The sequence below is a fragment of the Fonsecaea monophora genome (assembly GCF_001642475.1).
Source record: "Fonsecaea monophora strain CBS 269.37 chromosome Unknown Scaff7, whole genome shotgun sequence".
Classification (NCBI taxonomy): Eukaryota; Fungi; Ascomycota; class Eurotiomycetes; order Chaetothyriales; family Herpotrichiellaceae; genus Fonsecaea; species Fonsecaea monophora.
In genome coordinates, this window is record NW_019173938.1 from 415,672 (window position 1) to 439,855 (window position 24,184).

Consider the following 24,184-nt stretch of genomic DNA (forward strand, 5'->3'; position numbering starts at 1 on the left):
ATCTAGCTCTCTCCTCCTAATCGCAGAGACCTCATCATTGCCCTATCTCTCCCCTCCATCGACTTCTTGATCATGGCCAATCCAACTCACATCCCAGCGAGGGAGAATTCTACCATCGAGTCTCAGGCACAAGCAAAAGATCAAGACGCAGCGGCTCCCTTCAGGAAAGACATCACCTCCTATTTCGACATCTCCGGCTTGTCTCATGGCAACGGCACGGCCGACATCAGTTCTGAGACGCAGCTTCGGCGACATTCGCCCACCACCGCGACAAGGCGTCCGTATTTCAGGTTCTATTCAGACTTTGATGCTCTGCAAAAGTGCTACACAACCACACCGCCAAAAGAGACCCGCCCACCGTTGACGCACTCTCTTCGGTTTGAAGTGACACTGTCTCCAAAACCAGGAGCTGACCAATCTCTAGACGCTTCTTCTCTCCCTTCCTCGCCATGTACCTCTGCACCGTCCGCAGAGACTTCGCCTCCCTGGGGTTCACGTCCGTCAAAAGAGAAGCATTCATATCTCCGACATCGCCCAAAGCTGAGGCGTATTCTGGCGACGTCTCCTTCTTGGGACGTTGGCCTTGAGGGAAGAGAAGCCTCGGCTGGATCTGTGCGACGACTTTCTTCGACTGCGTCAGAGGCGCAGACGAGTGTTGGCGATATCATTGTTGTCCGAACAGACCAAACCCCATTAACGCCGCCATCAAGGAGTTTTCCCACTACCGAGATGCCCACGCCGAGTTCTATAAGGGTGGAAACAGAGTTCCCGGAGCACCGCAGCTCGAGTCACAGCCCACAACGGGGAACGCACTCTCACTCTTCGGAACAGCAAAGTCAGACTTCGTCCCGGAGGAGTTCTATGACCCCCAAGGTAGTTCTAGCGACCCCGCTCAAATACATCCGCCAGGCGAGTCCACTCAAACAATCGAGGACCACAACGAAAACTGAAGCCCCTCAGTCCACTCCGGTAGGTCGGGATCGACGGATGGCAGACCACACCAGCCAGATCAAGAGAAACTATACGTTGGAAGCACTCGAACTTGTGACGGGGATCTTGCAGGAGATAAAGCTCGCACCACCGAGTTCGCTGTGGCTATCTCAGGTAATAAAGCCCTTGAGATGGAGAACATCCTCGAATAAGTCGCCCTCGCATCAAAAGAAAAACGAACCACGAACCATGCAGGGGATTATATCGGAGATCAACGACAATCACAAAGGCAGTGGTGAATTGCTCTCTGGGCTTCAATCATATACCTCTAGCCAGATAAATTTGCGTATGGGCAACGTGCCTATGAACACCCCAGATGAGACGGCCACATACAAAATTAAAAGGAGCCCTAGTGCAGAAACCGAGGAATACTTCAGGGTCGATATCAGTATTAGAGGGGGTACGAGCTATCTCCCAAGTGAAGCTCGTCGAATACACACGCCGCCACTTCCAGAGGCAGGATTAGATGGCCGACTGAAGGGGTTTTTCTTCGACTACAATGCGCCGGGGCGGTCTGTGTGCCTACGAGGGACAGAAACCCCCGAAGGTGCAGTTGACAGCGTAAGCACCAATCAGGACAGCAGTGGAACCTCGGGTCACAGTCGAACCATGCCGGCCGGTAAGAAGCCAGGGAAGATCAAGAGCAAGAACAAGCGGATCCTGGCCGGGGATTGGTACGATGTGAAGCTGGCAGAAGTTGACATGAACATCCAGGCGGACAAAGGCGAGATGAACCACGCTAAACAAGGCGAAAAGAGAGTCAACTCGCCTCAGTGCCTTCACAAAATCCGCAAGAACCAGCGCGATGCCGCCGAGTTCGACCTGACCATCCCCGAGCATCTGCCCAACAGTCCACTGTGTCCGCGGCACACCAAGTATTGGCGCGTGGTCAGGGAGCGTGGAAGCCAATTCAGGGGCTGTTGGATGCACGGTCTGGGTATTTTTCAAGCAGAGCCTTCACAAAGCAATTAGCAATCTCAGCGTCTGTTCCTATACCGCCTACGAGCGAGCATGTGCCCGGTAGTCCTAGAATATTCGGAGCAAAAAATAAAAACCAAGAAAGGATATTTTACTTAGTTACAACTGGATATGCGCGGCGTGACAATGCTTCCCCAAGTCCGATCGGACCGTAGCCAATTTATCTATTTATCCCGCGCAACTGAATCTGTGCTTTGGAGACACGGAACAAAAGTTCGTTCCAGGCTGCATCACCTTGTACTTGTTGTATATCGAGGGCAGCCGTTAACTCCCAAGACGCCTGGAGCAGCATGGGGGCGGATTTTGCAGTCGTCGTACTATCCTGGTCATCTACAACCATCTGCCGAAGCCGTCCATGCGCTTGCTGGCCATCATGCATACGTATCAAGTTAATCCCGTATCCTCAGGCCTTTGCTCGATTTCCGAAAACTAAATACTCCATTCCATGTTGGCTTGCTCTTACTCCTCAGCCAGAGTCTGGCCCTCCCTCAACCCTTCCACTTTCAATTCCTCTCCCATTGCCCTCTGATAGATGTCTCTGACATTCTCCGTGACGGTCTCAAAGTGGCTCGATGCGTCAAAGCTGTTGCTGATGAAGATCTGGTCGTTCACGCCACTTTCCAATGGTTGGTATAGAGGGATCGGCGGCCCCATGAATTTCTCTTCAATGCGGCCAAGTCTCTCGAGTCCCGGCTGCAGCTCAAGGTGATGGTTTGCAGAGGTTTCGGCGATGGTGGAGACGATGGCAATGTAGTATCCTTTGGGACACACGTTGTGGGCCGAGGATACCATGGCAATGTAGATGTCATGTTTTCGACCAACCTGTGATTGGGGAATGATGAGTTGCAAGGAGTCGGCATCCCCGGTCTTCTCAAGCGGGTGGTTCAAGATACAGATGGCCTTGAGGAGGTGACCGACCACTTGAACTTTGCCGGGGAAATAGGAGGGGTCACCGAGGATCATCTTGGTCTTTGTGGTGAATTTCATGCCTTCTTCATTCTCTTCGCCACGTTCTCGCATAGTTGCTTTGATACCGGCGACTTTGTTGCCATCGTAGAGAAACTCGTCCACCGAGGTGTTGAGCATGTACGTACCCCCGTAGATAGCGGAGAGACGGGCAAAGCCTTGTGGGAGCTCCCCTAAGCCGTATAGCGGGTAAATGTAGGGTGATTTGCCGTAACGAGCCATCGAGTTGGCGTACAGGCGGATTCTCTCAACGGTCTCCTTAGCCATGCCAGGTGCGTTGATGTACTCGTCAGTCGAGTAAAGTGCCATAGAGTGACCAATAAAGTCTCGCGTAGAGGGTTCCAGTCCGAACTTGTCATAAACCTCTTTCATGGTGCATTGATTCATGTTCATTCCTGCGGCAAATGATCAGCTCCCATCCGATATGATTCCATGTTACTTTAATGCCCACCATTGTGTGTTGCCGGGTTGTTCTCCTCAAATGCACCCACCCACTCCAGAAATTTCTTTGCCCTTCTCTTCTCGAATAGGCCCATCAGAGGTGAACTTAATGCCTCTGCAGCGGTAGATGGGACTTTCGCCACTGTTGCGCGTGGACCTGAGCCTTGCTGTACAAAGCTTCCTGCGATCTGTTTGAATTCGAGGTATCGGGTGACATCGGTAGAGACGAGGATGTTTGTGAGTTCGCCATTTGCCATCAAGAGCTTGGGAACTAGGTCAATGTTCCAGTCGTTGGTGCGGCCGTATTTCTTCCACGGCTCTTCGCCCGGTTTATGGGTTCCGTATCTCTTGAAGAGCTAGATAGATGGAAGGTCAGACCAGGTTTTCTCTCTCATGGGTGTTTTGTTCTTGCTCACAGCTTCAATGTTGATAGACGCAGCCTCACTGTGTACTCCTGGTCAGTTGGAATTCCCCTATCATTCTATTCAGGACTGCGATTCGCGTACCCGCCGTAATGGTCGTTACGATCGATGTGGAGGACTTTCTTGCCCTTGACGGAAAGGACGCTGTGATCTAATTAGCGGAGAATGCTTCACACGTATGGCTGCGCTGATTCTCACCCAGAGAGCACGCATTCTGTCAAGCCTAAAACAGGACGAGTCAACAAAAAGGCGGGGTCGGAGGGATGGGCGAAGGTCATTACCTGTGCCTAGGACGATAACATCGTATTCTGGGGCGATCTCTTCCATTGTCGAAGGGCGTCAAATGAATGTCGAGCGTGACAAATGATTGTGAGAAGGCAGGTATATATGGGGAGAATTGGCAAAAGGTTAAGGGTCGGTGAACAATGTTGTCGCGCTATCCCACCGCAGGATGTCAGGTCGCTCTTGTCGAAGCGCAGCGAATGAGGTCATGGCTGCCAAGACCTGCTACAGTTTAGACTCGCCGTTGCTTCCCCATGAAGCCTCAGCCTTGCAAGGGGGAGCTCAGCCTCGTGGCAGGATGCTCATGAACTATGTATGCATACTAGGACAGTCGTGCACAGTTGTGAACAACCTAGTTAGGGGCTCATTGCGCCACTTTCACTTGCTAGGCTGGAGAAGTGATCGTTTGTTACAATAGCCATCTAGCCCCTTTCCGCGTGGAGTATCAGGAAGCCGCACTCAGCTTCTCTGCCTCGCGCTTCATCCGCGCTCTAGAAATGGCAATTTGCTCTGTCAATCTCCACGGATAATCAAATGTGTCCATGAATATCTCACACAGCTAGAGAGCCATTAGTCCGAAAACATGCCAGCAACGTCCAGGGGCAAGACATACCTGAATACTGTTCCCACTTGCGAAATCATCGTCGCTCAAGACTGCCTCAAGCTCTTCGACTGTCTTCGTAGCGCGACTCTTTGCCTTGACACCATTATCTTCTCTTGCTCCGAAGAAATCAAGCATCTTCTGGTAGTCCCACATCATGCTCACGTCGTTGTAACCCTGCTTTGGTCCGTGGATTGCTCTCTCAATGGCATATCCGTTGTTGTTGATGACAAAGATGATGGGTTTGAAGCCGTAACGGATGTAGGAGCCTATCTCTTGCACCGTCATCTGGAGACTTCCCTCGCCGACGATCAAGACAATACGTCCGGGAGCATTGAGCTCCTTTACCGCGACCATTGCGCCAAGGCAGGCACCGACCGTGAATCCGATCGATGACCAGAAAGTCTGCGTGATATACTTGATATTGGGTGGGAAAGTGGCATCTGGCATCCCGAATTGAGCTGTCCCAGACTCTACCAAAAGAATATCGTCGCTTCTCAAGAACCGACCGAGTCGTTGCCAGACGTACGATTGTTTTATCTCTCCGGACTTCAAATCATTCAGTATGGGTGTCTTGATCCTCGGGGCTTTGGTGGGGCGTGGAAGGTCATATTTCTGAGGGTTTGCCTTCAGTTCTGAGACGATCTTTTTCAGGATCGGCAGAAAATGAACGCCACCAAAGTTCTGGGTTTTGACCTGGCAAGAGTCGTGTCCAAGGAGCACAAGATGCTCGTCCTTGATTTCCCGTGTGAAACCCCCGGTGTTGGAATCCGAGAGAAGTGGCCCAAGATTTAGGACGAGATCGGAGGACTCGATACCCTCAGCCACCCCGGGAAAGGACACTAACCATAGGTCAGTGGATATGAAGGAGCCGCCTACAGACTACTAACCTTTGCCATTGTACAGTCCGCTGTAATAAGGGAGAGTTTCGTCGATGACTCCTTTGGACAATGGTGTAGAGTAACAGGGAAACTGGGTGAGCTCGGCAAGCTCTCTGGTCAATTCCCGACCGCCGTGGCGGACAGTGAGCACATCGGCCAAGATCACTGGGTTTGAGGCTTCCTTGATTAGAGAGAGAACATCGCTGACAATCTGAGCTTCAATCTTGCCGTCCTTGTTTTGTACAGTCAGGTCCAGCGGTGTGTCCAGTCGCTTTGCGTCCAGTTGCACCGCCACGGCATCGACAGGGACGTAGATATAGACCGGAAGTCGACTCCGTACGCAGGCGACAATGGTTCGGTCAATCTCCTCAGCCATCGTCTTGTCATCCATCAGATAGGCATGTGTCTCCCTGATGGGTGCTGCCATATGAATGTAGGTCGCGTGATCCATGTTGGCTTTCATGGTGTGATGCAGCATTGCTCGGGCCTTTTGCAGCGATCGTGCCGGCATTCCCACGATGTGAATCATGCCTGCATGCTCTGCGTAGCTATTTGCCCCATCACAGCATGTGTCAGTATTTGTCAAGATATAGTAACTGGCAGACGACAAAGCCCCATCATGGTCAAGAACAAACTTACGCTCCAGCCACCCCATTCATCGCAGATAGCTCCCCTACGGCGTATGTCGTGACCAGCACAGCCGGCGAACCTTTGATCCTAGTGTAGCCATCAGCAGCATACGCGCCGTTGAGTTCGTTGCAGCAGCCAATCCATTTCAACCCCGAGACGTTGTAGATTTCATCGAGAAGAGTGACTGCGGCGACACCGAATCAGAGTGACATCCTTGCACAAATGTTAGCCAGGGTAGAACTGGCACTGACGGTTAAAATCCCCTGGGACGCCTAGGATATGTTCTGTGCCGAGTTGCTTGATTCTCTGAAAGAGGTACTGGCCCATACATATGGTAGGCGCAGACATGATGGTGGTGGTGAAGTCAGTTGCAGGCTGATGTGAGAAGAACCAGAGCAGTCAACAACATATATGGAATAGACTTTGTGACGCTTTTCGGGAGTATCGTTGGGGGAATTTATACTCTCGCTAAATGATGACGATCACAATAGTTGAACTGTGAGGGAGTCTACGGCAAGGGCAAGGGCGTGCACGGGAGTTGTCCATGTCAAGAGGCTGAGAGAAGATGTTACGGCCGAGGCTGTGGGGAAAGTGGGAATTCTGCGATCCATGCGCTTATTCACGGATGGTTGTGTGGAAAGACGGAGTTGTTGCGGGGAGTTTTCTCTGTCCTACTTGGTGTGGTAAGCGATGTTTGTGTCTTACAGACACCTCGTTTGGTGTCACTGTCGGATCCATGCTTCTACTTCACACGGTGTTTTGTTGGCGCTCAGTTCGGCCCGAAGGTAAGAGTCAAAGGTTTCTAGACTATGTATCCAGTGCTTTTCCATTTGCCTCAGCTATCAAGCAGTGTCCGAGGATTCGGCGAAAGACTCCCTATGATGCTGCAAGGGTATCTACGGATTTCGTCCTCTTTGGAATTCGGGAGTCCAAGGGCCGAAGCCATTCAATTGTTGTCTTTATGGGAATGCAATCCCTCCATCCACATGGATAACCTGGCCGGTGATATACGAGGCCGCTGGGCTCGCCATGAACAGGACCGTTTCCGCGATCTCTTTGGGTGTGCCTTCTCTCTTGATGTGCTGATTGTTCCTCAGCCTCGCACCAATCGGAGTGCCTTCCATGGACAGATCAGTGGCAGTCGGGCCGGGAGACACCACGTTGGCCGTGATACCCTTGGGCCCCAACTCTTCTGAAATAGCCACGGTCATCGAGGTCAGAGCCCCTTTGGACGCACAGTAGACGGGCAGCATCCATGAACCAAGTCGTGAAATGATGCTTCCAATGTTGATGATGCGTCCGCCAGTCGTCATGTACGGCAGCGCTGCCTGAATGAGAACGAATGGGCCTCGTACATTGATACGGAACACCGGGTCCCACTCGTCGAATCCTACAGATGCGATGCCCTGGATGTTCGGCGTGGCGAAGCCAGCATTGTTGACGATGATGTCGATGGTTTTGGTGTTGAACTCCTTCAGGGCAGCGTTGACCAGAGTGCTGCCAAAGTCGGCGCTCGATGCATCGGCTTTGACTGCGGCAGACTGAACGCCCAGACTCTTGATTTTGGCCACGACTTCCTCTGCTGGTCCGGCCGAGCTGTTGTAATGGATCAAGACCTGAGTTTGCAGTGTCAGCGCAGGCTGTGTTCAGAACGATATCGACAAGCATACATTGGCACCGTGTTCAGCGAGCGCAATTGCAGACGCCGCCCCAATTCCATTCGGCTTGCCTGCACCTGTGACGATGGCAGTCTTGCCCTTGAGGTATTGTTGTTCCATAGCGTGTTAGTTAGGTCTAACGAGATAGAATCTGTCACAAGGAATTTCTGAAAGTAGAGGGCTGGTGTGTCAATAGTGAAGCAAACAAGACGAACACAGACCGTGTGAAATGTCCCTTTTAATATCTGAATCCCAGTGTGTGAGTCTTGGAATCGAATACGAACCCCGCTTCTTCTCAGCAGAACTTTGTTTGTGGATGCGGTCATTGTCAATGCATCGCATCCCCTTGCATTACAGAGCATCTACACCCAGACCGGAGCCTCGCAGTTTGCTCTTATTCCCACGCTCCGCCGCCCTGATAGACCGCTGACTGATGACTGATGGTGGAGGCAGTCAAGGTTTCGTCTGGGAGGATCCCGACGGGGCAAGACGAACAGCGAAAGCCAATCCGATCCCTCGAGCATTTTCTCAAAACGATCTCATCTGCGACGCCACCAGATGCTCTCCAGAACGATTACCTGATCACGGCCCGCAGCCTCAGCCTCCATTGGGTCGCTCGCTCGGTTAGAAGAAACCTCATGAGCCTCGTCGGAGCACCCATCTTCTTGAAAAAACTCAAGCATAGGGACAAGCCTTCTATGACGGACTGCGGATTATTCAGAGTGACAATGGATGAATTACCAACCTTTCGTCGCTGTCGACTCGATGAGCGCCAACTCGACCATGACGGTTCTTGTTGTCCAGTGGGTATATTATGGGGTTCTGCACGCACAGGACGGTGTCAAGGAGGCTCTGTCAAAAGCAATCACTTGCAAAAGGAAACATTTCACCTGATCAAGACTACCTAGAACTGGTCGATTCACAACATGCCGTCCGTACTTCTTTTCGGGGCTACCGGCCTCATTGGATGTGAGTCCATGTCACCAGGCTTGAAAGACAGTGCTAACCGAAACCCAGCTCGTTTGGCCATCGATCTCAAGAAGACACTCCCTGAGTGGCCGCTGACAGTATTCGTGCGCAACTCCAATGTCGACGAGTGGTTCAAAACCACCGCCAATGTTGATCGAATCGTCTATGGGACAATCTCCGACACCGAGCTGGTGCGGTCTCTGAGCAAAGAACATGACATCGTCATCAACGCCATTACTTCCTTCGACGGCGACTTTGTCAAGAACATCATCGCAGGCATGGAAGAGAGACCCGAGCAATCCAAGGGCACCTTGGTCCATATCTCCGGCACGGGCAATTTTATCGATCATGGCACGACCGGAAGTTTCAATCCCGACGGCAAAGTTTGGAATGTTCGTCTCGGTCTCCAGTGACCACCTAGGAATGAACCTGATTCTGACATGACACGTAGGACGACAACGAAGACGACATCCGAAAGATTGTTCCGAGCATGTTCAACGGTCCCACAGATGTCCCGTAAGCCGTTCCGGAGCCCCGTCTATTGGTCTCCCCAAGTACTGATCTGGACCAGGGTGCTCGAGGCAGGAGAACGCGGAAAGATCATCACCTACATTGTGTGCTTTGCCATGACCTACGGCCCCAACATTGGGCCTGCGCCAAACCTGGGGGTCGCCTACAATCTGTTGACTTCGAACGCAAAGAAGCAAGGATACGTCCCATATGTCGGTGATGGTTCGGCCGTGGCTAGTTTGATCCATGTCGGGGATGGCGTTCCTTTCCTCACGAAGATCGTCGGGATCGCTGGCATGCAGAAGCCCACAGGTAGCGCCTACTCCAGGTACTATATCCTCCATGGCGAGAGGGTCGCCTGGAAGGACTTGAGTTCTGAATTGGCCAAGGTCCTGCATGCCAAGGGTGTCGTGGCTTCGCCAGAGCCCAAAGCCGTGCCCTCCGCTGATGCTGGGGCAGGGGAGATCGGCGCGCTGATAGCGTCGAACATGCTGGTGAAGGGAGATCGTGCCGCCAGGCTGGGTTTCAAGGCCACGCATCCGTCGGTCTTGGTGCAATTGCATGAGGATCTCGGAGCCCAGAACTTCTAGACGTCAGCCTGTCGATCAAATAGGTATTGTTTCTCTGAAGAATTCGCTTCCGTGGTCTTTGTAGACCCTCGCTCTGCACAAGTGTGATCTGCCAATATCTTTTCAGTGGGATAGTGGGTCTAGTGGCTTGAGATAGATTGATTCGGCGTTGTAGGGATTTGATCCGTTCACGGAAATAATGGAGCCTCTGGATAGACGAAGAATGCGAGACTTATAGGAAAGCTTTGAGATATCCAAGGTTTAAGGTATACACGCTGTCACAGAGGATCGAAAAATCCTTGCTCTTCAGCCACCAGTCGTTGGGGCTCGCAGACCCTGAGCTGTTTGTCCGGTAGAGCTACTTTATACAGAAAGGGGTTCGGTAGGTCAGACTCGTCCTGACTTGATATCACCGTCGTTGTGGCATCGATTCCATCTGATCCAATGAGTTGTCATCCTCCAGAACAGACTGTGGTTCTCCAAGAATGTCGGCCACTTCTCTCTGTCCAACTAACGTTCGAGCTTGATTGTATGACAACTGGCGGTCGACCAGGACTTCTCTGATAAGGCTCATCGTTTCCCGTACCTGTTAAGATCATGTTGTCAGCTTTTTCCACTCGCCAAAGAGTTGGTGAGTCAAATTGAGCGTGACATAGTCTGATATCAGATAACTTTCCAGTAATATTCGAATCATGACCAACAGGATTAAGCAGTCCTAGAGGCCAGAGTTTCATATCGGCGAGTGAAAGGATGAGGTTCATCATTGTGACTTAGCCAGGAGGGGTGAATCACTTACAACAGCCACTCTCTCCTCACTTTCCACTTCACCATAACCTGCCCTCAGACGTTGTCTTTCTTTTTCTCGAGTCAGAGTTCGATTCTGTTCCTTCACACACACCCAGTAGAGTTTATGGAGATCCTCGAAAGATTTTACGGATAGCTCCTTGTACGTCCAAGCCCGTCCTGTTTTCGTACAGCAATAGTCAGCCCACGTTGTTTTTACTCACGCCGTAGCGGCCAAGGAGGAACCTGCATACCATGGCTCGATTCATCATCTGGTGCAAGCAGTGCCTGCTTGGACTTGTCGAAAAATCCCCAGAGCCCATGATCGGCAGATTCTGTATATTCTGCCGCCGTTCCTCTGTGATCTCGTGCTACAGGCACTGGAAGAGGGTATTTCCAGAGCCCTCGCATACTCCTGGGTCCAGTCCTTCGAATAGCGGAGACACCTCTTTTCTTGTTCCGATCAATTTTAGGACGTGCATGTAGTGCCCAGTTTGTGTGGCTTTTCTTCTCCTCCTTTTGTGTCGCATATGATCGAATGATAGGCGTTGATGAGGTTGCTGTGATGGTGGATGGTCTCGCGAAGGCTGGCGCCAGGAACAGTGGGATCTTTGTCACTGACGGAGGCCGCCCGATTGTCCTAGGGATTGATGCCATCTTTGGCTCACAAGAGTCTTTAGGAATTCGCAAGGTGACGCAAAATCCGGAGATTATAGCTCTGCTTGAGGCATGGTTGGGGCGAAGCTCCTCGAGTTTCGCAGTTGGAAAAACTGCGCCAAGATCAACTCGCTAGACCTTCCACAAGCCGCCTGCTCAACTAACCAGTTCGAGACATGTCAACAAACTGACTATGTCAATCGGTAGGCAAAGATTGTTCGTGCGCCTGAACGTGTTCTGAGAGGATTCACCGCATTGACTGCGTGATTCGGCATCATGAAGATCATAGAACTTGTCATTGACGGGTAAGGGTTTTTCAACTGTGCGCTTGGGTATTGTTGATAACTAACGTGCGCAGCTTCAAATCCTACAGCCAGAGAACTGTCATCTCTGGATGGGATCAAAGCTTCAACGCGGTGACAGGACTCAATGGATCTGGGAAGTCCAATATCCTTGACTCAATATGTTTTGTACTGGGCATCACCAACATGTCCACCGTACGAGCACAGAACCTCCAGGACCTCATCTATAAGCGCGGCCAAGCGGGAGTGACCAAGGCGAGCGTCACAATCGTGTTTGATAACAGCGACAAGAGCACTAGTCCGATCGGGTTCGAAGAGTATGCGCAGATCAGCGTAACGCGACAGATAGTTATGGGTGGGACAAGCAAATATCTGATCAACGGTCACCGAGCGCAACAGACCACGGTCCAGAATCTATTCCAGAGCGTTGGATTGAATATCAATAACCCAAATTTTATCATCATGCAGGGACGGATCACAAAAGTCCTCAATATGAAAGCTGCCGAAATTCTGGCCATGATCGAAGAAGCTGCAGGAACCCGCATGTTTGAGGATCGGAAGGAAAAAGCCGTCAAGACCATGGCAAAGAAGGAGATGAAGGTTGTCGAAATTGAAGGATTGTTGCGCGAAGAGATAGAGCCCAAACTCGACAAACTACGTGGCGAAAAACGGGCGTGGCTAGACTATCAAAAGACACAAAGCGAGCTCGAGAGGCTGACACGGGTGGTTGTTGCAGCGGACTACGTTCGATCTGGCGAAAGGATGAAGAGTGCAACTCAAGAACATGAAGTCAAGAGAGCGAAGGTGCAACATTTGGAAGAGAACGCCTTGAAACTGAAACGCGAGATTGAGAACTTGGACGAAGACGCTCAACGCGTTCGTGCGGTTCGAGAAAAGGAGATGCGCAAAGGTGGGCAGTTTCAAGCAGTCGAAGGTCAGGTGAAAGAATTGAGCCATGAGCTTGTACGCCTGGCTACTGTGCTTGATCTGAAACAGTCCAGTCTGTCTGAAGAGGAGCAGAAAAAGAAAGATATCGCAAAATCTGTCAAGAGTTTGGAAAAGCAAGTGAGTGACAAAAAGTCAGGACTCGCGAAACTGCAGTCGCAGTGGGACAGTGCAAAAGCAGAGCATGATTCTCAAGTCTCTGAAGTCGAGAAGAAAGAGGAGCTTCTGTCAACACTGCAGACCGGAGTGGCTTCACGCGAAGGCCAGGAAAGTGGGTATCAAGGCCAGTTGCAGGAAGCTAGAAATCGATTGACGGCCGCAACCACCGAACAAGAACAGGCCAAGATGAAGATCTCGCACCTTGAGAAACGGATAAAGGAAGATGAACCACGGGCCAAAAAAGCTCGTGAACAGAATGCTGATCTCCTCAAGGGTCTGGAAGTACTTCGCAAAGAAGCACAGAAGCTGGAGAGAGATCTCCAGAACCTGGGATTCGAGCCAGGCCGCGAAGAGAGCATGCGGGAGCAGGAAATTGCTCTTCAAAAGAGCATCCGCTCTCTTACCCAACAAGCCGACGAGCTGAAGCGAAAAGTTGCAAACGTCGACTTTCATTTTAGCGATCCTTCGCCAAACTTTGACCGCTCGAGGGTGAAGGGCTTGGTTGCACAACTCTTTACCTTGGATAAAGACAAAGCTGTCGCCGGCACCGCGCTTGAGATTTGTGCCGGTGGTAGACTGTACAACGTCGTGGTTGACACCGCAGAGACTGGAACACAGTTGCTCCAGCACGGAAAGCTCAAAAAGCGAGTGACCATCATTCCTCTCAACAAGATTTCGGCTTTCAGAGCATCAGCAGAGAAGGTTGGAGCAGCACAGCGAATAGCGCCGGGCAAGGTTGATCTTGCCCTGTCCCTAATCGGGTACGACCACGAAGTATCCGCAGCTATGGATTACGTTTTTGGAACTACTTTGATCTGTCAGGATGCGGAAACGGCAAAACGAGTGACATTTGATCCTGCAGTCCGGCTGAAGAGCGTGACGCTTGAAGGAGACGTCTATGATCCATCGGGTACGCTTTCTGGAGGAAGTGCTCCTAATTCCAGCGGTGTTCTTGTGATTCTCCAAAAACTAAATGAGGTCACGAAGGAACTACAGAAGCATCAATCAGAACTTCAACAGCTCCAACAGACCATGAGAAATGAGCAAACAAAGCTTGCCAACATCAAGTCGGTCAAGCAAGTTCTGGATCTCAAAAGTCATGAAATCAAGCTTGCAGAGGAGCAGATCTCGGGGAATTCTTCCTCATCAATCATCCAAGCAGTCGAAGAGATGAGAGCGTCAATCGTGCAACTGAAGCAAGATATGGCAGGTGCCAAAGCCAAGGAAAGCGAGGCGGCACGGGATGTGAAGCGGATCGAAAAGGACATGGAAGATTTCAGTAAGAACAAGGATAGCAAACTCAAAGAACTGGAGAAATCGTTGGTGGACCTGAAAAAGTCGCTGGGCAAGACATCGGCAGCGATCAAAACGCTTCAGAAGGAGTTGCAAGACGCAAAGATCGACTGTGAACAAGCCGAAAGCGATTTGAACGCGGCTCTGGAGCAACTGTCCGAGGCTGATAGCACGATTGAGAACCAGAAAGAAGAACTCCAAAACCTCCGGCAAGAAGAAGCGACTGTGAAAAGCAACCATGACATTGCACAGGCCGAATTGGACGACGAACGAGCAAAACTGACGGGATTCGACGACGAGCTGCGCGAACTGGAACAAGCTAAATCGAAGAAATCCAAACAAATCGCAGAAGAAGCACTCGAGGCGCAAAAGCTGGGCCACGCGGTGGAGAAGGCTCAGAAGGACGCCCAAGCAGCCGCGCAACTGGTGGCCGCACTAGAAAAGGAGCATGACTGGATTGAAGACAACAAAGATCAATTCGGACGTGCTGGCACGCCGTACGACTTCCACGGCAAGAATTTGGCCGAAAGTCGAGCAACTCTGAAAAACGTCACCGAGAGATTCCAAGGGATGAAGAAAAAGATCAACCCCAAGGTGATGCCCATGATCGATAGTGTCGAGAAGAAAGAGGCATCACTCAAAACAATGCTCCGGACGGTGATCCGAGACAAGAAGAAGATTGAGGAGACTATCAGCACGCTGGACGAATACAAGAAAGAGGCGCTGATCAAGACATGGCGCAAGGTCACCGAGGACTTTGGGAACATCTTCTCGGACCTATTGCCAGGAAACAACACGGCAAAATTGGTGCCACTGGATGACAACATTGATCGAATTCAGGAAGGGTTGGAGGTGAAGGTGTGTTTGGGAAAAGTCTGGAAGCAGAGTCTCACAGAGCTTTCAGGTGGTCAAAGGTATGCCATGCTTGCATTCTGTCGTTCTGTCACGGCAGTACTAACGCATTGCCATAGGTCTCTCATCGCCCTATCACTCATCCTTGCGCTGTTACAGTTCAAGCCTGCTCCCATGTATATCCTGGACGAGGTGGACGCAGCACTGGATCTTTCGCACACTCAAAATATTGGTCGGATCATCAAGACAAGATTCCAAGGGTCGCAATTTATCGTCGTCAGTTTGAAGGATGGCATGTTTCAGAACGCCAATCGTGTGTTCCGGACGAGGTTTAGCGAAGGGACAAGTGTGGTATCTGTCATGACACCCGGGGAGTTGAAGGGGTGAGAGTTGCGCCAATTGAATGTTCTTTGTTCGATGAACTCATTCACAGGGGTTTCGGAGTTGATGTGGTATGTTTGGAAGTGGCTATCTGTGCCCACTTGTAGTGATATTTGTTTGGGTTGATGAGTTCATGACTTGATGAGGGCATGTTTTGCAGTGGTGAAATGGGTGATCTGCTTGGGGACTGGCGATCAGATGCTGGATAGCCAATTTGGACATAATTTCCGGCGTGAATTTCATTTTGTTCGACAAGCCCAGTCTTTCACCTCATTTCCAGACTTTCGACGACTTCTTCCACGACTCCTCGGACACCCGAGATGTCATGGGCAAACCTCCCCAGAAACAAGCCGTCGACCCATTTGCCCAGCCCGTCCCCTCCATTGGTCTTCCCACTCCAAAGCCCTGGGCCCGCGCTGCCCCCATAAACGACCTTGACCTCGGCCGTTCGCTGCGGCACGATCTGCCTCGCGAGCTCCCGGATCGCCTGGACCACCGGACCGACGTACTCGACGCCGGCGGGCTCGGCGGCGCCAATGGCCCAGACGGGCTCGTAGGCGAAAATGACGGGGGCGTCGTGCGGGACGGCGGTCAAGACGGACTGGATCTGCGGGCGCAGCTGGGCCATGGCGACACCGACGGACTGGCTCAGCGGGCCGCGGAGGTCGGGCTTTTCCAGCTCGCCGATGCAGACCAGGGGCACCATGTGGGCGGCGCTGACGGCGGCAGCCTTTGCCGCCGCAGTGGCGTCGTCCTCGCCCAGGTACCGCCGGCGCTCGGCGTGGTTGAGCTCGACAACGGAGCAGCCTAGCTGCTTGATACCTGGGACGACGATCTCGCCCGTGAAGGCACCGTAGGTGGTGGACGGGTAGACGTTTTGCGCCCCGAGGGCGATGGGCCACGACGACGTGTCTAGATCTTTGTCCTCTGGTAGGAAAGGAGTTCTGGAGGCAACATCTTTACCGCCAGTATCAGCAGCGGAGGAGGAGAACTGTGCCCCGCTCAGAGTCTGTGCGCACGGGTAGATGGTGAGAAAGTCCGGGATGAGGACGAAGAGCACTTCGGCGCTGTGCCGCTGGAGGAGCGGGAGGATGTTGTTGGCCGGGTCGAGCAGGGAGGCCAGGTACTTGATGGTGCGCGAGGGGGAGAAGTAGGCCTTTGTGGATGTGAGGATAAGTTTGGAGGGGAGGCGAGGGTATGATGGTTGTGAGGAAGACATTGTTTCCAGTCACGCAGAAAGCCAGAGAGCAGGAAGCGGGAGCGGGAGGAGGAAGTAGTCGAGACAGAATTTTTTGTTTTGGTCGGGAGTCAAGTCAATGATGCTACTCATAGGTGCGTCGATATACATCCCATTACGGAAAGACGCCTATCCACTTACCTAAGTATTCACTCTCAGCAGTGACCACAGTAGTTTGAGTGGGTAAGTAAGACGATTTACCACCACTACCTTTTGCCTTCTCATAGCTCCCCACTATTCATCTACATACACAACTTTTAACGTACACTACACAGACCAATCCGTTGCCCCCACGTGTCGGGTGTGTGGTTGGGAAATGAATTTAGCCGGTCCCGGAAGTCTCGAAACGGCAATCCCGTCCACCATGCCACCCCCGACCAAATTTTTTTTTTGGAGAAGAGAGAGATAATGACGCCATGTTTACGAGGGACTTGGGAACAATTGTTCACAGTCGGGCAAATCGGACACGGCAATGGATGCCGTCGCACCGCCGCCGCCGTCGTCAGGTCGAGTGTGAGCCCCAGCAAGCAGAAACAATGCGATGATGGGGGATTCTGTCCATCTTCAGGATTTTGTCGTTTGATATTATTATTGATTGCCTTTTGTACATTGTATGCTTCCATACATACAAACCTACACAAACGTATCACCTATCGCCTAACAATACCAATACCAATATATCGAGTACTGTACACACCCCGCCTCCACCCACTGTACCACTCATCACGCTCCAAATCATCCCTTTTCGTTATACCGAACATATCCACCCACGTGCACACACACAGACCTAGGTAGTGCATATATCCAGCCGAAACCTCAAGTCAATTCACATCCCTCCAGCACATAGAATGGCGACCAACGGCACGTCAACGAAAACCCCCCTCCGGGTCGTCGTGGGCAGCGACAACGCCGGCCACGCCTACAAGACGGCGCTCAAGGAGGTGCTCAAGAAACACGCGGGCGTGACGCACGTCCTGGATGTTGGCGTGGTCGACGCCGACGACGCCACCGCGTACCCGCACCTGGCGGTGGATGCGTGCAAGAAGATCAAGTCGGGAGAGGTATGTTTCATTCACCTTTACACACACACACACATACACCCACAGACACAGACAGACAGAGAGAGAGATTGCCCTCCTTCGAATCTAGCTATTAACCCCCATGGCTAAAACCAGGCCGACCGCGCCCTCCTGATCTGCGGCACGGGCCTCGGCGTCGCCATCTCGGCCAACAAGGTCGAGGGCATCCGGGCCGTGACGGCTCACGACCCCTACAGCGTCGAGCGCAGCGTGCTCTCCAACAACGCCCAGGTGCTGTGCTTCGGCCAGCGGGTCATCGGGCTCGAGCTGGCCAAGAAGTTGGTCGACGAGTGGGTCGAGCTGCGCTTCGACGAGTCCAGCGCCAGCGCCGAAAAGGTCGCCCACATTTCAAAGTACGAGGAGCAGTTTGGCGAGTTGTGAGTGGCACTTTTTGGCCAGAGGAGGAGATTCTTCGAGGGAGAGAGTGAAAAAGTGATTTTTGGAGGGCGAGGAGAGAGGGGGGAGAGGCTATTATGGTCACAGAGGACGAGGGATGAGGGTAATGCCCTCTAGACTCCGGCCGACGACGAGTGGTGTGAGTCAAGTACCAGAGGGGTCAAAATACATGACCGTGCCAGTACGCATCCCTTTCTTATAGCATTTGAGGGGGTTTCGGGTCTTATTCATTTGTGGCCACCAAGGGGAAAAATCAATTTGACCATTGTGCATATAGAAAGGAGGTCCATGTATCTGACTGACTGATATCTCATGTGGTCCAACACATTCCAATATAAATAAAACACCACGACCACACCACAAGACTCGACCCGAATCCCCAAAGATGGAGACTGTTTGAGTCTTTGTGTACTACTTAGGAACCTTACAAAGCCTTGCCCTTTTCCAAACCGCCACTTTGCAGGATCTGTCTCTTTACGCGGACAAAGGCATCGACGCCCATGAGGCACGCTTAAATACAGGAACACCAGGTCGTTAGCCTGACAGTGTATATGGACATGAGACCATGAAGAATCCGGTGAACAAGTTCTGAGAAAACCGGAATACGGAACGGAATAAAGGAATAACAGACAACGGAAGGCAAGGAGAGACACACAGAGAGAGAGAGAGCTGAGGAGAACACGTACCGAGTACCAAGTAAGGAACGTAGAGGCCGTACAGGTCCGACTTCTGAGCCGACGAGTAGCCTTTCCAGGAGGAGATGTCGACGACGCAGGTGAGGGTGGTGACGGCGACTTCGAGGGAGAAGATGAGGAGATGGAGTGGGACCAGAGGATGGTCTATTAACAGGAGTGTTGGTGATTGTTATTAGCCATTTGAAAGAACCAAGAGAAGAGCCCAATGGATGGAATGAATGGATGCCAAATGATATCAATATCAACATCTACCCAAACTCACCGTTAAAGAGCCCCCAAACCATCCATAGACTGATCGGCACGTGGTACACGGCCTCGATCCACATGTACGCCGTGAACCAAGCCGGCGGGCTGACGAAGAATTGGTCCTGGAACCGCTCGAGCTGGTACGCGAGAAGGGTGTGCGAGAGCGGCGAGACGAGGAAGGACGGGAGGATCGAGGCCAGGTCCACCACTGACGAAAGGCTGGTTAGTGTCGAGTCATTCACCCATGAGACAACAATAGGGGAGGAATATCTTTTGCATAACGCACGGCTGTGCGTTGTTGTTGTCGTCGTTGTCGTTGTCGTGGGATAGACATGGAACTGTAGTCATAAACATCCCTGTCCAATTGGATCTTGGATCTTGTAGCCCGTCCCTAGGAAAACGTGTGACTTACAAAACATGATAGGGACATGCACGATGAAGAAAGCCAGATACAACATGTCGAGTTTCCGCGTAGATAGGGGACGGGGAGTGGCGCGTCGCGTCACCGTGGTTGGGGTGGTGGTCGCCATCTATTTGGGTGGCGGAGGGAGGCAGAGAGCGAGATGGAGATAGAGATGGTGGTAAGCAGGACAAATATCACACAGCTAGGCGGATTCCAAGTGAAGTGGTCATACAAGGCACAGCATGTAGTGTGTGAGTGTAGAAAAGTGATCGGGTTGTAAAAGAACCACGACAGGGATTTCCCAATCAGGAATCGAATCTCGGTTCAGATTCGCATTTACATTTACATTCACCTTCATCTTCATCTTCACCTTCGTCTTCACTCTACCATCCACCTTCTCGTGGAGATTCGAACCTCAATTCAGATTCCAAATCCAATCTCGTCTTTCTACAACCCGGCAAACTGGCAAACTAACTGGTGAGCTGCTGATCCTCATGGCAGACTGCCAACCTCGCCAACCAGACTCCAAAATGCCCCATGCACTCACTCACTACCTGGTCATGAATTTTCCGAGCATATGGATTACAAGATACACGCGGCATCGATATCGACACCGACATCGACACCGCCACGGCCTCTCATCCTAGCAGTCGCCCAACCCTCTCAACCACTTCCCTGGCCACCCTCGTTGTCTCCTCGTCCAGCCCTGCCGCTCTCCCTTGTTGCAACAAGGCATGCATCGTCTCCTGCACCTTTGTCGCAGCAACCTCACTGCCAAAGATGACAGACCCTGCTCTCGTCGAGTCGTGGAACCATCGGCCAGCCACATAAACCAATTCCGAGGCGATGTACTTGCGATTGGACCCCACAAACGGCGGATCCCCCGAGAAGAACATCATCTCCAAGATCTCAAAAAGCCGCTCACAAGGAATCTCAAGAGACAAAAAGATGTCCACGACCCAATGCGGAGGCGCCACGTTGCGTTGATGTTCGAATGAGTACTTCTCCAGAATAGGGAGCAACGTTTGGACCGGGAACGTCGTCTCCGCCACCCGCATTTTGCTGCCCAGACTTCTGACTTCATCGGCGATGGCTTCAAAGGGTTGGATCTGCCCTTCTTCCTGGACTTTGTCATGTACCGACTGGAGGAGTTGTTGCCAGGTCTGCTTGATCTGGGCTGGATCCCGGTGATCGGCAACTTGATAGATCAACAGACAAAGGTCATAGTATCCGGCATTGTCCGCGTAGTTGTTGAACAGCGTGTTGATGTCCAAAATCGGCCCATTGACCTGATCAAGAACTTCTTGTCGCCTATCGGGCCCGAGTCGATAATCGTCCCGTAACCGCTGGAGAACTTCATCTTGAATGGTCGCAATGTCCAGGAGCTCGGTGATCTCTTGGAGGAGCTGCTGTTTCATCTTCCGGCTGCCTCCCGGGGTGTAGGTTGAGGCATTCGCCCGCGCCCTGCTCAAGTATTCGATTCTCTTCTCCAGAGAGAGTGGGAACGAGCTTCTGGCAAGTTGCAACTGGATCTTGGCCGCCTCGGAAAATTGGTTGGTCTGACTGTAGTACTTCCAGAGCAGATCCGCATAGAGAATGTCCTCGGTCGACCTGCGTTGAAGATAGGTCACTATGAATGGTGACTCGGTCGCCAGCAGCCGATCGTACCATCCCTGCTGGAGGTACCAATCATAGAGATTGGTCAAGAACGCCTCATCCTTTGACCGGCTAATGACATCGTATGCTTCATTCCGTCTCGTGGCAGCGAGCGTTGGGTGGCCGTCCACAAAACTCGGCCCTTGTTCCGTCGTCTTATCAACGGCGACAATAACCGCGTGGATCAGATCATAGCACTGACTCCGCAGATCAAACTTTGCTTTTCGCGGATCCGGCTCTGGTCGACCTTCCGCCATCCAGGAGAGTGCTTCATTCGCCTTGTCCTTTTCGTGAGCAACCCGAAGGACAAGTTGAATGGCTCCAGCAAAGAACTGCAGATCCGTATATTGTTTCACGGCAGATTCCAGGTAGTCGTGAGGCAGGCTGTGGGCCACTTTTTCAAACAGTTTCAAGCTTTCATTCAGAAGATTCCGTGAAGAGTCGTTGTTCGTTCCCGCTTCGGCCGCTCGTCTCAATTGTTCTTGGGCTTTGAAGATCACCACGTCGTCTGCACTGCAGAAGCTGCCGCATTTTCTGCGCAGGGCTTCAGCAACCGTCTCCACATTCGATCCTTTGGCAATGTTGCGATTGACAATCGCCTTGACGAGCTCTTTGGCAAGCTCATACCCTTTCTTCGTCGTGAAGAGCTCCTCAAAGGTGAGCTTCAGCATTTCCGGTCTTGAGGCCTCCGGCAGCAGGGGTACTATCTCCGCCACCTTCTCTTCGAACAAGACCAGAATGAACGAGAGTCCTTCAATGGTGTCGGATGTGAACTTGACCAACGAATGCAAGGCACGGTGTTCGCCCTGTAGAGCGATCTCGTCGTCCTTGGTGCTTGTCGCTGAAAGATCATCAGGTCCGCTGAGGCCTTTGATGAAACTCTTATTCGTTTGGAAGAAGCGTTGAAGCGCAGACAACGACTCTTGGACATCTCGTAATTTTTTCAGAGGTACGGCAGGGTTGATCTGGTAACCGGCCGGTGTGGTTGATTCCAGAGCAATCACGTTCTTCCACGTCGACCTCAATAAGCGCGAAAGGTACAGAGCAATGGCCGCATGGCGCGGCGACGGTCGCACGGCGTCGATCAACGGCACGGATCTGTCGGTGATGGAATTCTGATTGATGCTCGGCTTTCCGCCGTATTCGATGAAGGTCTTGCGGGCAAGCTCGAGAACTTCAGGGTCATTAACCCGTACCGCCTGAGCACTCCCTGTGTCCTCCACCCCTTGACCACATGCGACCGCCAGTGCCGTAGCTAGAGTCTCTGTCCTGCCATAAGCCCGGATCAAGTTGCTCACCTCGTGCTGGAATCCTTCAGGCCCTCCCCCTTGACTGCTTAGGGCTGCAAAAATGTCCACCAGGCGGCGCCTTCTGATTATGTGGATGCCCGTATTCGTCAAAATGGCAATTTCGGGGATGGCCTTGTCGAACTGTACAGCCAAGTCGTTCCCATAGCCCACTGGATTCGGAATCGGAGCAGAGTAGGGAATCACTAACCCTATGTCTTCTGCCCGACTGCCCAGTGACAGCCATATTGCAGATTCCGAAGTTCGACTTGTCTGGCCTGGCTCAGAGCTCCTCAGCAGTCTGCCGGCATCAGGGGCTGAGATAAATAGTTGGTCGGACGGCGAATTGGCGTCCCTGGCTGTGAAGCAAAAGAAGTACCCAGGTGGATACCGTGCAGCGAGTCGAGTTGTTGTCAACGTCCTGATGGGATGATGGACGTCGGTGGATGAGTCCGTCCCCCATGTGCTTGAATGACCTGGGTTGGGGGATACGGGCGGTACTTTGACATGCTGGGCCTGCACACTGATGGGAGCACTGGACCGGGTTGAAGATCCATAGCTGTAGCTGGTAGCGCTTTTAGCACTGAGGTATATTCGATAACCGGTTGCTGTGACCGCAACCAGGTGATACCTGGATGCTTCCGAGGCTGGAAGAGGCGATATCGACACAATCTTGACTCGGTTGTTGAGGGCTTCGCTCTGATTAATGATATGGCCGATGTTGTCATAGATCTCGGATGCAGGTTTTGTGACCAAGAGAGGTAGCCCGCCTTCCGGCTTGATGTGGAACACACGAATATTCGAAGTGGAAGAAAGCGTGTACAGCAGATCTCTACTATCGTCCACCACAATCTGTTCCACATACTCCTTCTGTCCGTGGGCAAAGCTGCTGAATGTCCATGTTAAAGACTTGGCAGCACCACTAGTGTGACAAATCTTCGCGCATCGACTAGCAAACCACCGATCCTCTTGCTGATATGTGACCTCATAGATGTCATTGTCCGTCCTGCCACCGAAAAATATCCTCCCAGTCTTTGCAGAGGATGCAATGACGCTGACATCGAGACCTCTTACTGACACTGACATTCCGGTCTGAAAGAGAGAGAGCGCAGAAGAGCCGCCCGGACCTGAGTCGGTCCCTAGCCCCAGCAGAAATATCTCCGCAGTTGTTCCAATGACAATGACGTTCTTGATGTTCGGTAGAAAGACCCCGGCGCGAGGGACGGCGAGCTTGACGGCAAGGATGCTATGTGACTGTCCCTCAAATCCCAGGAGTTCGGGTCTTGGTGCCGAGTAATCCCACATGTACAAAGCATTGTCGATTGTTGTCCAAGCATACCTCAGCTCCGCAAACAGGCCCATACTCGTGGTCAACTGCGCGTTGTTATACTGCTCGAAGATTTCATCGGGAATCCTGTAAAAGCCAGCTCGCTGAAAGGGCGCCCATGTCGTCGAAGACTGGATGTCGTAGTCGGCAGAGTAACCCTGGGACAAGTAACTGTCGACATCTGGAAATCGTGATTCACTTGCAAGGGAATCGTTGATTGTGCGCGCAGCTCTTTCCACGGGTTCCAGAGCCTCAGGTGGGCGCATCGACGCTTGTATGGGCGCATCGGAAGGATTTGTGGTGATGAGACCTGCTGAAGGCTGAGAAGGTATGAGGGAAGGGCGGGATATGGGAGTCGTGGGAGACTGAAAGGAGGGAGCAGGTATCGGTGGTGGACGGGCGGCGGGAGTCTGAGGCCAGATGCCCGGCACAGGCCGGACAGGCGTCTGCGTAACTACAGAGCCCATCGTTGGCAGGGGGTAGCGTCGTCGTCGCAAGGGAGGGTGACTGGTTTAATCGTGAACAGACATGAATCGATGCAGTCGCTGTGCAAGGACAGCACGGAAGGGCGACGCAGCTTATCGATTCAG

General features: G+C 52.2%; 11 protein-coding genes across 11 annotated transcripts; 4 read left to right on the plus strand and 7 right to left on the minus strand.

Annotated features, from left to right (window-relative positions):
• Positions 1 to 72: 72 nt before the first annotated feature.
• Positions 73 to 1,962, plus strand: AYO21_01863 (hypothetical protein; the record flags this gene model as incomplete). Its single annotated transcript, XM_022651845.1, has 1 exon — positions 73 to 1,962. The coding sequence occupies one exon, from the start codon at positions 73 to 75 to the stop codon at positions 1,960 to 1,962; it is 1,890 nt and encodes a 629-aa protein (XP_022515963.1).
• Positions 1,963 to 2,427: 465 nt separating this feature from the next.
• AYO21_01864 (hypothetical protein) lies at positions 2,428 to 4,124 on the minus strand (the record flags this gene model as incomplete). The annotated part of the gene is made up of 6 exons (XM_022651846.1): positions 2,428 to 3,329; positions 3,386 to 3,731; positions 3,792 to 3,819; positions 3,882 to 3,941; positions 3,996 to 4,020; positions 4,079 to 4,124. 6 exons carry the CDS (start codon positions 4,122 to 4,124, stop codon positions 2,428 to 2,430), a joined length of 1,407 nt encoding a protein of 468 aa, XP_022515964.1.
• Positions 4,125 to 4,524: 400 nt separating this feature from the next.
• AYO21_01865 (hypothetical protein) lies at positions 4,525 to 6,539 on the minus strand (the record flags this gene model as incomplete). The annotated part of the gene is made up of 5 exons (XM_022651847.1): positions 4,525 to 4,638; positions 4,693 to 5,522; positions 5,571 to 6,109; positions 6,201 to 6,375; positions 6,443 to 6,539. 5 exons carry the CDS (start codon positions 6,537 to 6,539, stop codon positions 4,525 to 4,527), a joined length of 1,755 nt encoding a protein of 584 aa, XP_022515965.1.
• A 611-nt stretch (positions 6,540 to 7,150) lies between these two features.
• Positions 7,151 to 7,969, minus strand: AYO21_01866 (hypothetical protein; the record flags this gene model as incomplete). The annotated part of the gene is made up of 2 exons (XM_022651848.1): positions 7,151 to 7,807; positions 7,862 to 7,969. The coding sequence occupies 2 exons, from the start codon at positions 7,967 to 7,969 to the stop codon at positions 7,151 to 7,153; spliced, it is 765 nt and encodes a 254-aa protein (XP_022515966.1).
• An 806-nt stretch (positions 7,970 to 8,775) lies between these two features.
• AYO21_01867 (hypothetical protein) lies at positions 8,776 to 9,918 on the plus strand (the record flags this gene model as incomplete). Its single annotated transcript, XM_022651849.1, has 4 exons — positions 8,776 to 8,818; positions 8,867 to 9,210; positions 9,270 to 9,334; positions 9,390 to 9,918. 4 exons carry the CDS (start codon positions 8,776 to 8,778, stop codon positions 9,916 to 9,918), a joined length of 981 nt encoding a protein of 326 aa, XP_022515967.1.
• A 574-nt stretch (positions 9,919 to 10,492) lies between these two features.
• On the minus strand, positions 10,493 to 11,337 carry AYO21_01868 (hypothetical protein; the record flags this gene model as incomplete). The annotated part of the gene is made up of 3 exons (XM_022651850.1): positions 10,493 to 10,612; positions 10,694 to 10,860; positions 10,935 to 11,337. 3 exons carry the CDS (start codon positions 11,335 to 11,337, stop codon positions 10,493 to 10,495), a joined length of 690 nt encoding a protein of 229 aa, XP_022515968.1.
• Positions 11,338 to 11,613: 276 nt separating this feature from the next.
• Positions 11,614 to 15,275, plus strand: AYO21_01869 (hypothetical protein; the record flags this gene model as incomplete). The annotated part of the gene is made up of 3 exons (XM_022651851.1): positions 11,614 to 11,642; positions 11,696 to 14,950; positions 15,008 to 15,275. The coding sequence occupies 3 exons, from the start codon at positions 11,614 to 11,616 to the stop codon at positions 15,273 to 15,275; spliced, it is 3,552 nt and encodes a 1,183-aa protein (XP_022515969.1).
• A 259-nt stretch (positions 15,276 to 15,534) lies between these two features.
• Positions 15,535 to 16,488, minus strand: AYO21_01870 (hypothetical protein; the record flags this gene model as incomplete). Its single annotated transcript, XM_022651852.1, has 1 exon — positions 15,535 to 16,488. The coding sequence occupies one exon, from the start codon at positions 16,486 to 16,488 to the stop codon at positions 15,535 to 15,537; it is 954 nt and encodes a 317-aa protein (XP_022515970.1).
• Positions 16,489 to 17,354: 866 nt separating this feature from the next.
• On the plus strand, positions 17,355 to 17,966 carry AYO21_01871 (ribose 5-phosphate isomerase; the record flags this gene model as incomplete). The annotated part of the gene is made up of 2 exons (XM_022651853.1): positions 17,355 to 17,567; positions 17,682 to 17,966. 2 exons carry the CDS (start codon positions 17,355 to 17,357, stop codon positions 17,964 to 17,966), a joined length of 498 nt encoding a protein of 165 aa, XP_022515971.1.
• Positions 17,967 to 18,405: 439 nt separating this feature from the next.
• Positions 18,406 to 19,452, minus strand: AYO21_01872 (hypothetical protein; the record flags this gene model as incomplete). The annotated part of the gene is made up of 5 exons (XM_022651854.1): positions 18,406 to 18,491; positions 18,668 to 18,820; positions 18,939 to 19,141; positions 19,209 to 19,278; positions 19,335 to 19,452. The coding sequence occupies 5 exons, from the start codon at positions 19,450 to 19,452 to the stop codon at positions 18,406 to 18,408; spliced, it is 630 nt and encodes a 209-aa protein (XP_022515972.1).
• A 511-nt stretch (positions 19,453 to 19,963) lies between these two features.
• On the minus strand, positions 19,964 to 24,061 carry AYO21_01873 (hypothetical protein; the record flags this gene model as incomplete). Its single annotated transcript, XM_022651855.1, has 1 exon — positions 19,964 to 24,061. The coding sequence occupies one exon, from the start codon at positions 24,059 to 24,061 to the stop codon at positions 19,964 to 19,966; it is 4,098 nt and encodes a 1,365-aa protein (XP_022515973.1).
• Between the last annotated feature and the right edge of the window lie 123 nt (positions 24,062 to 24,184).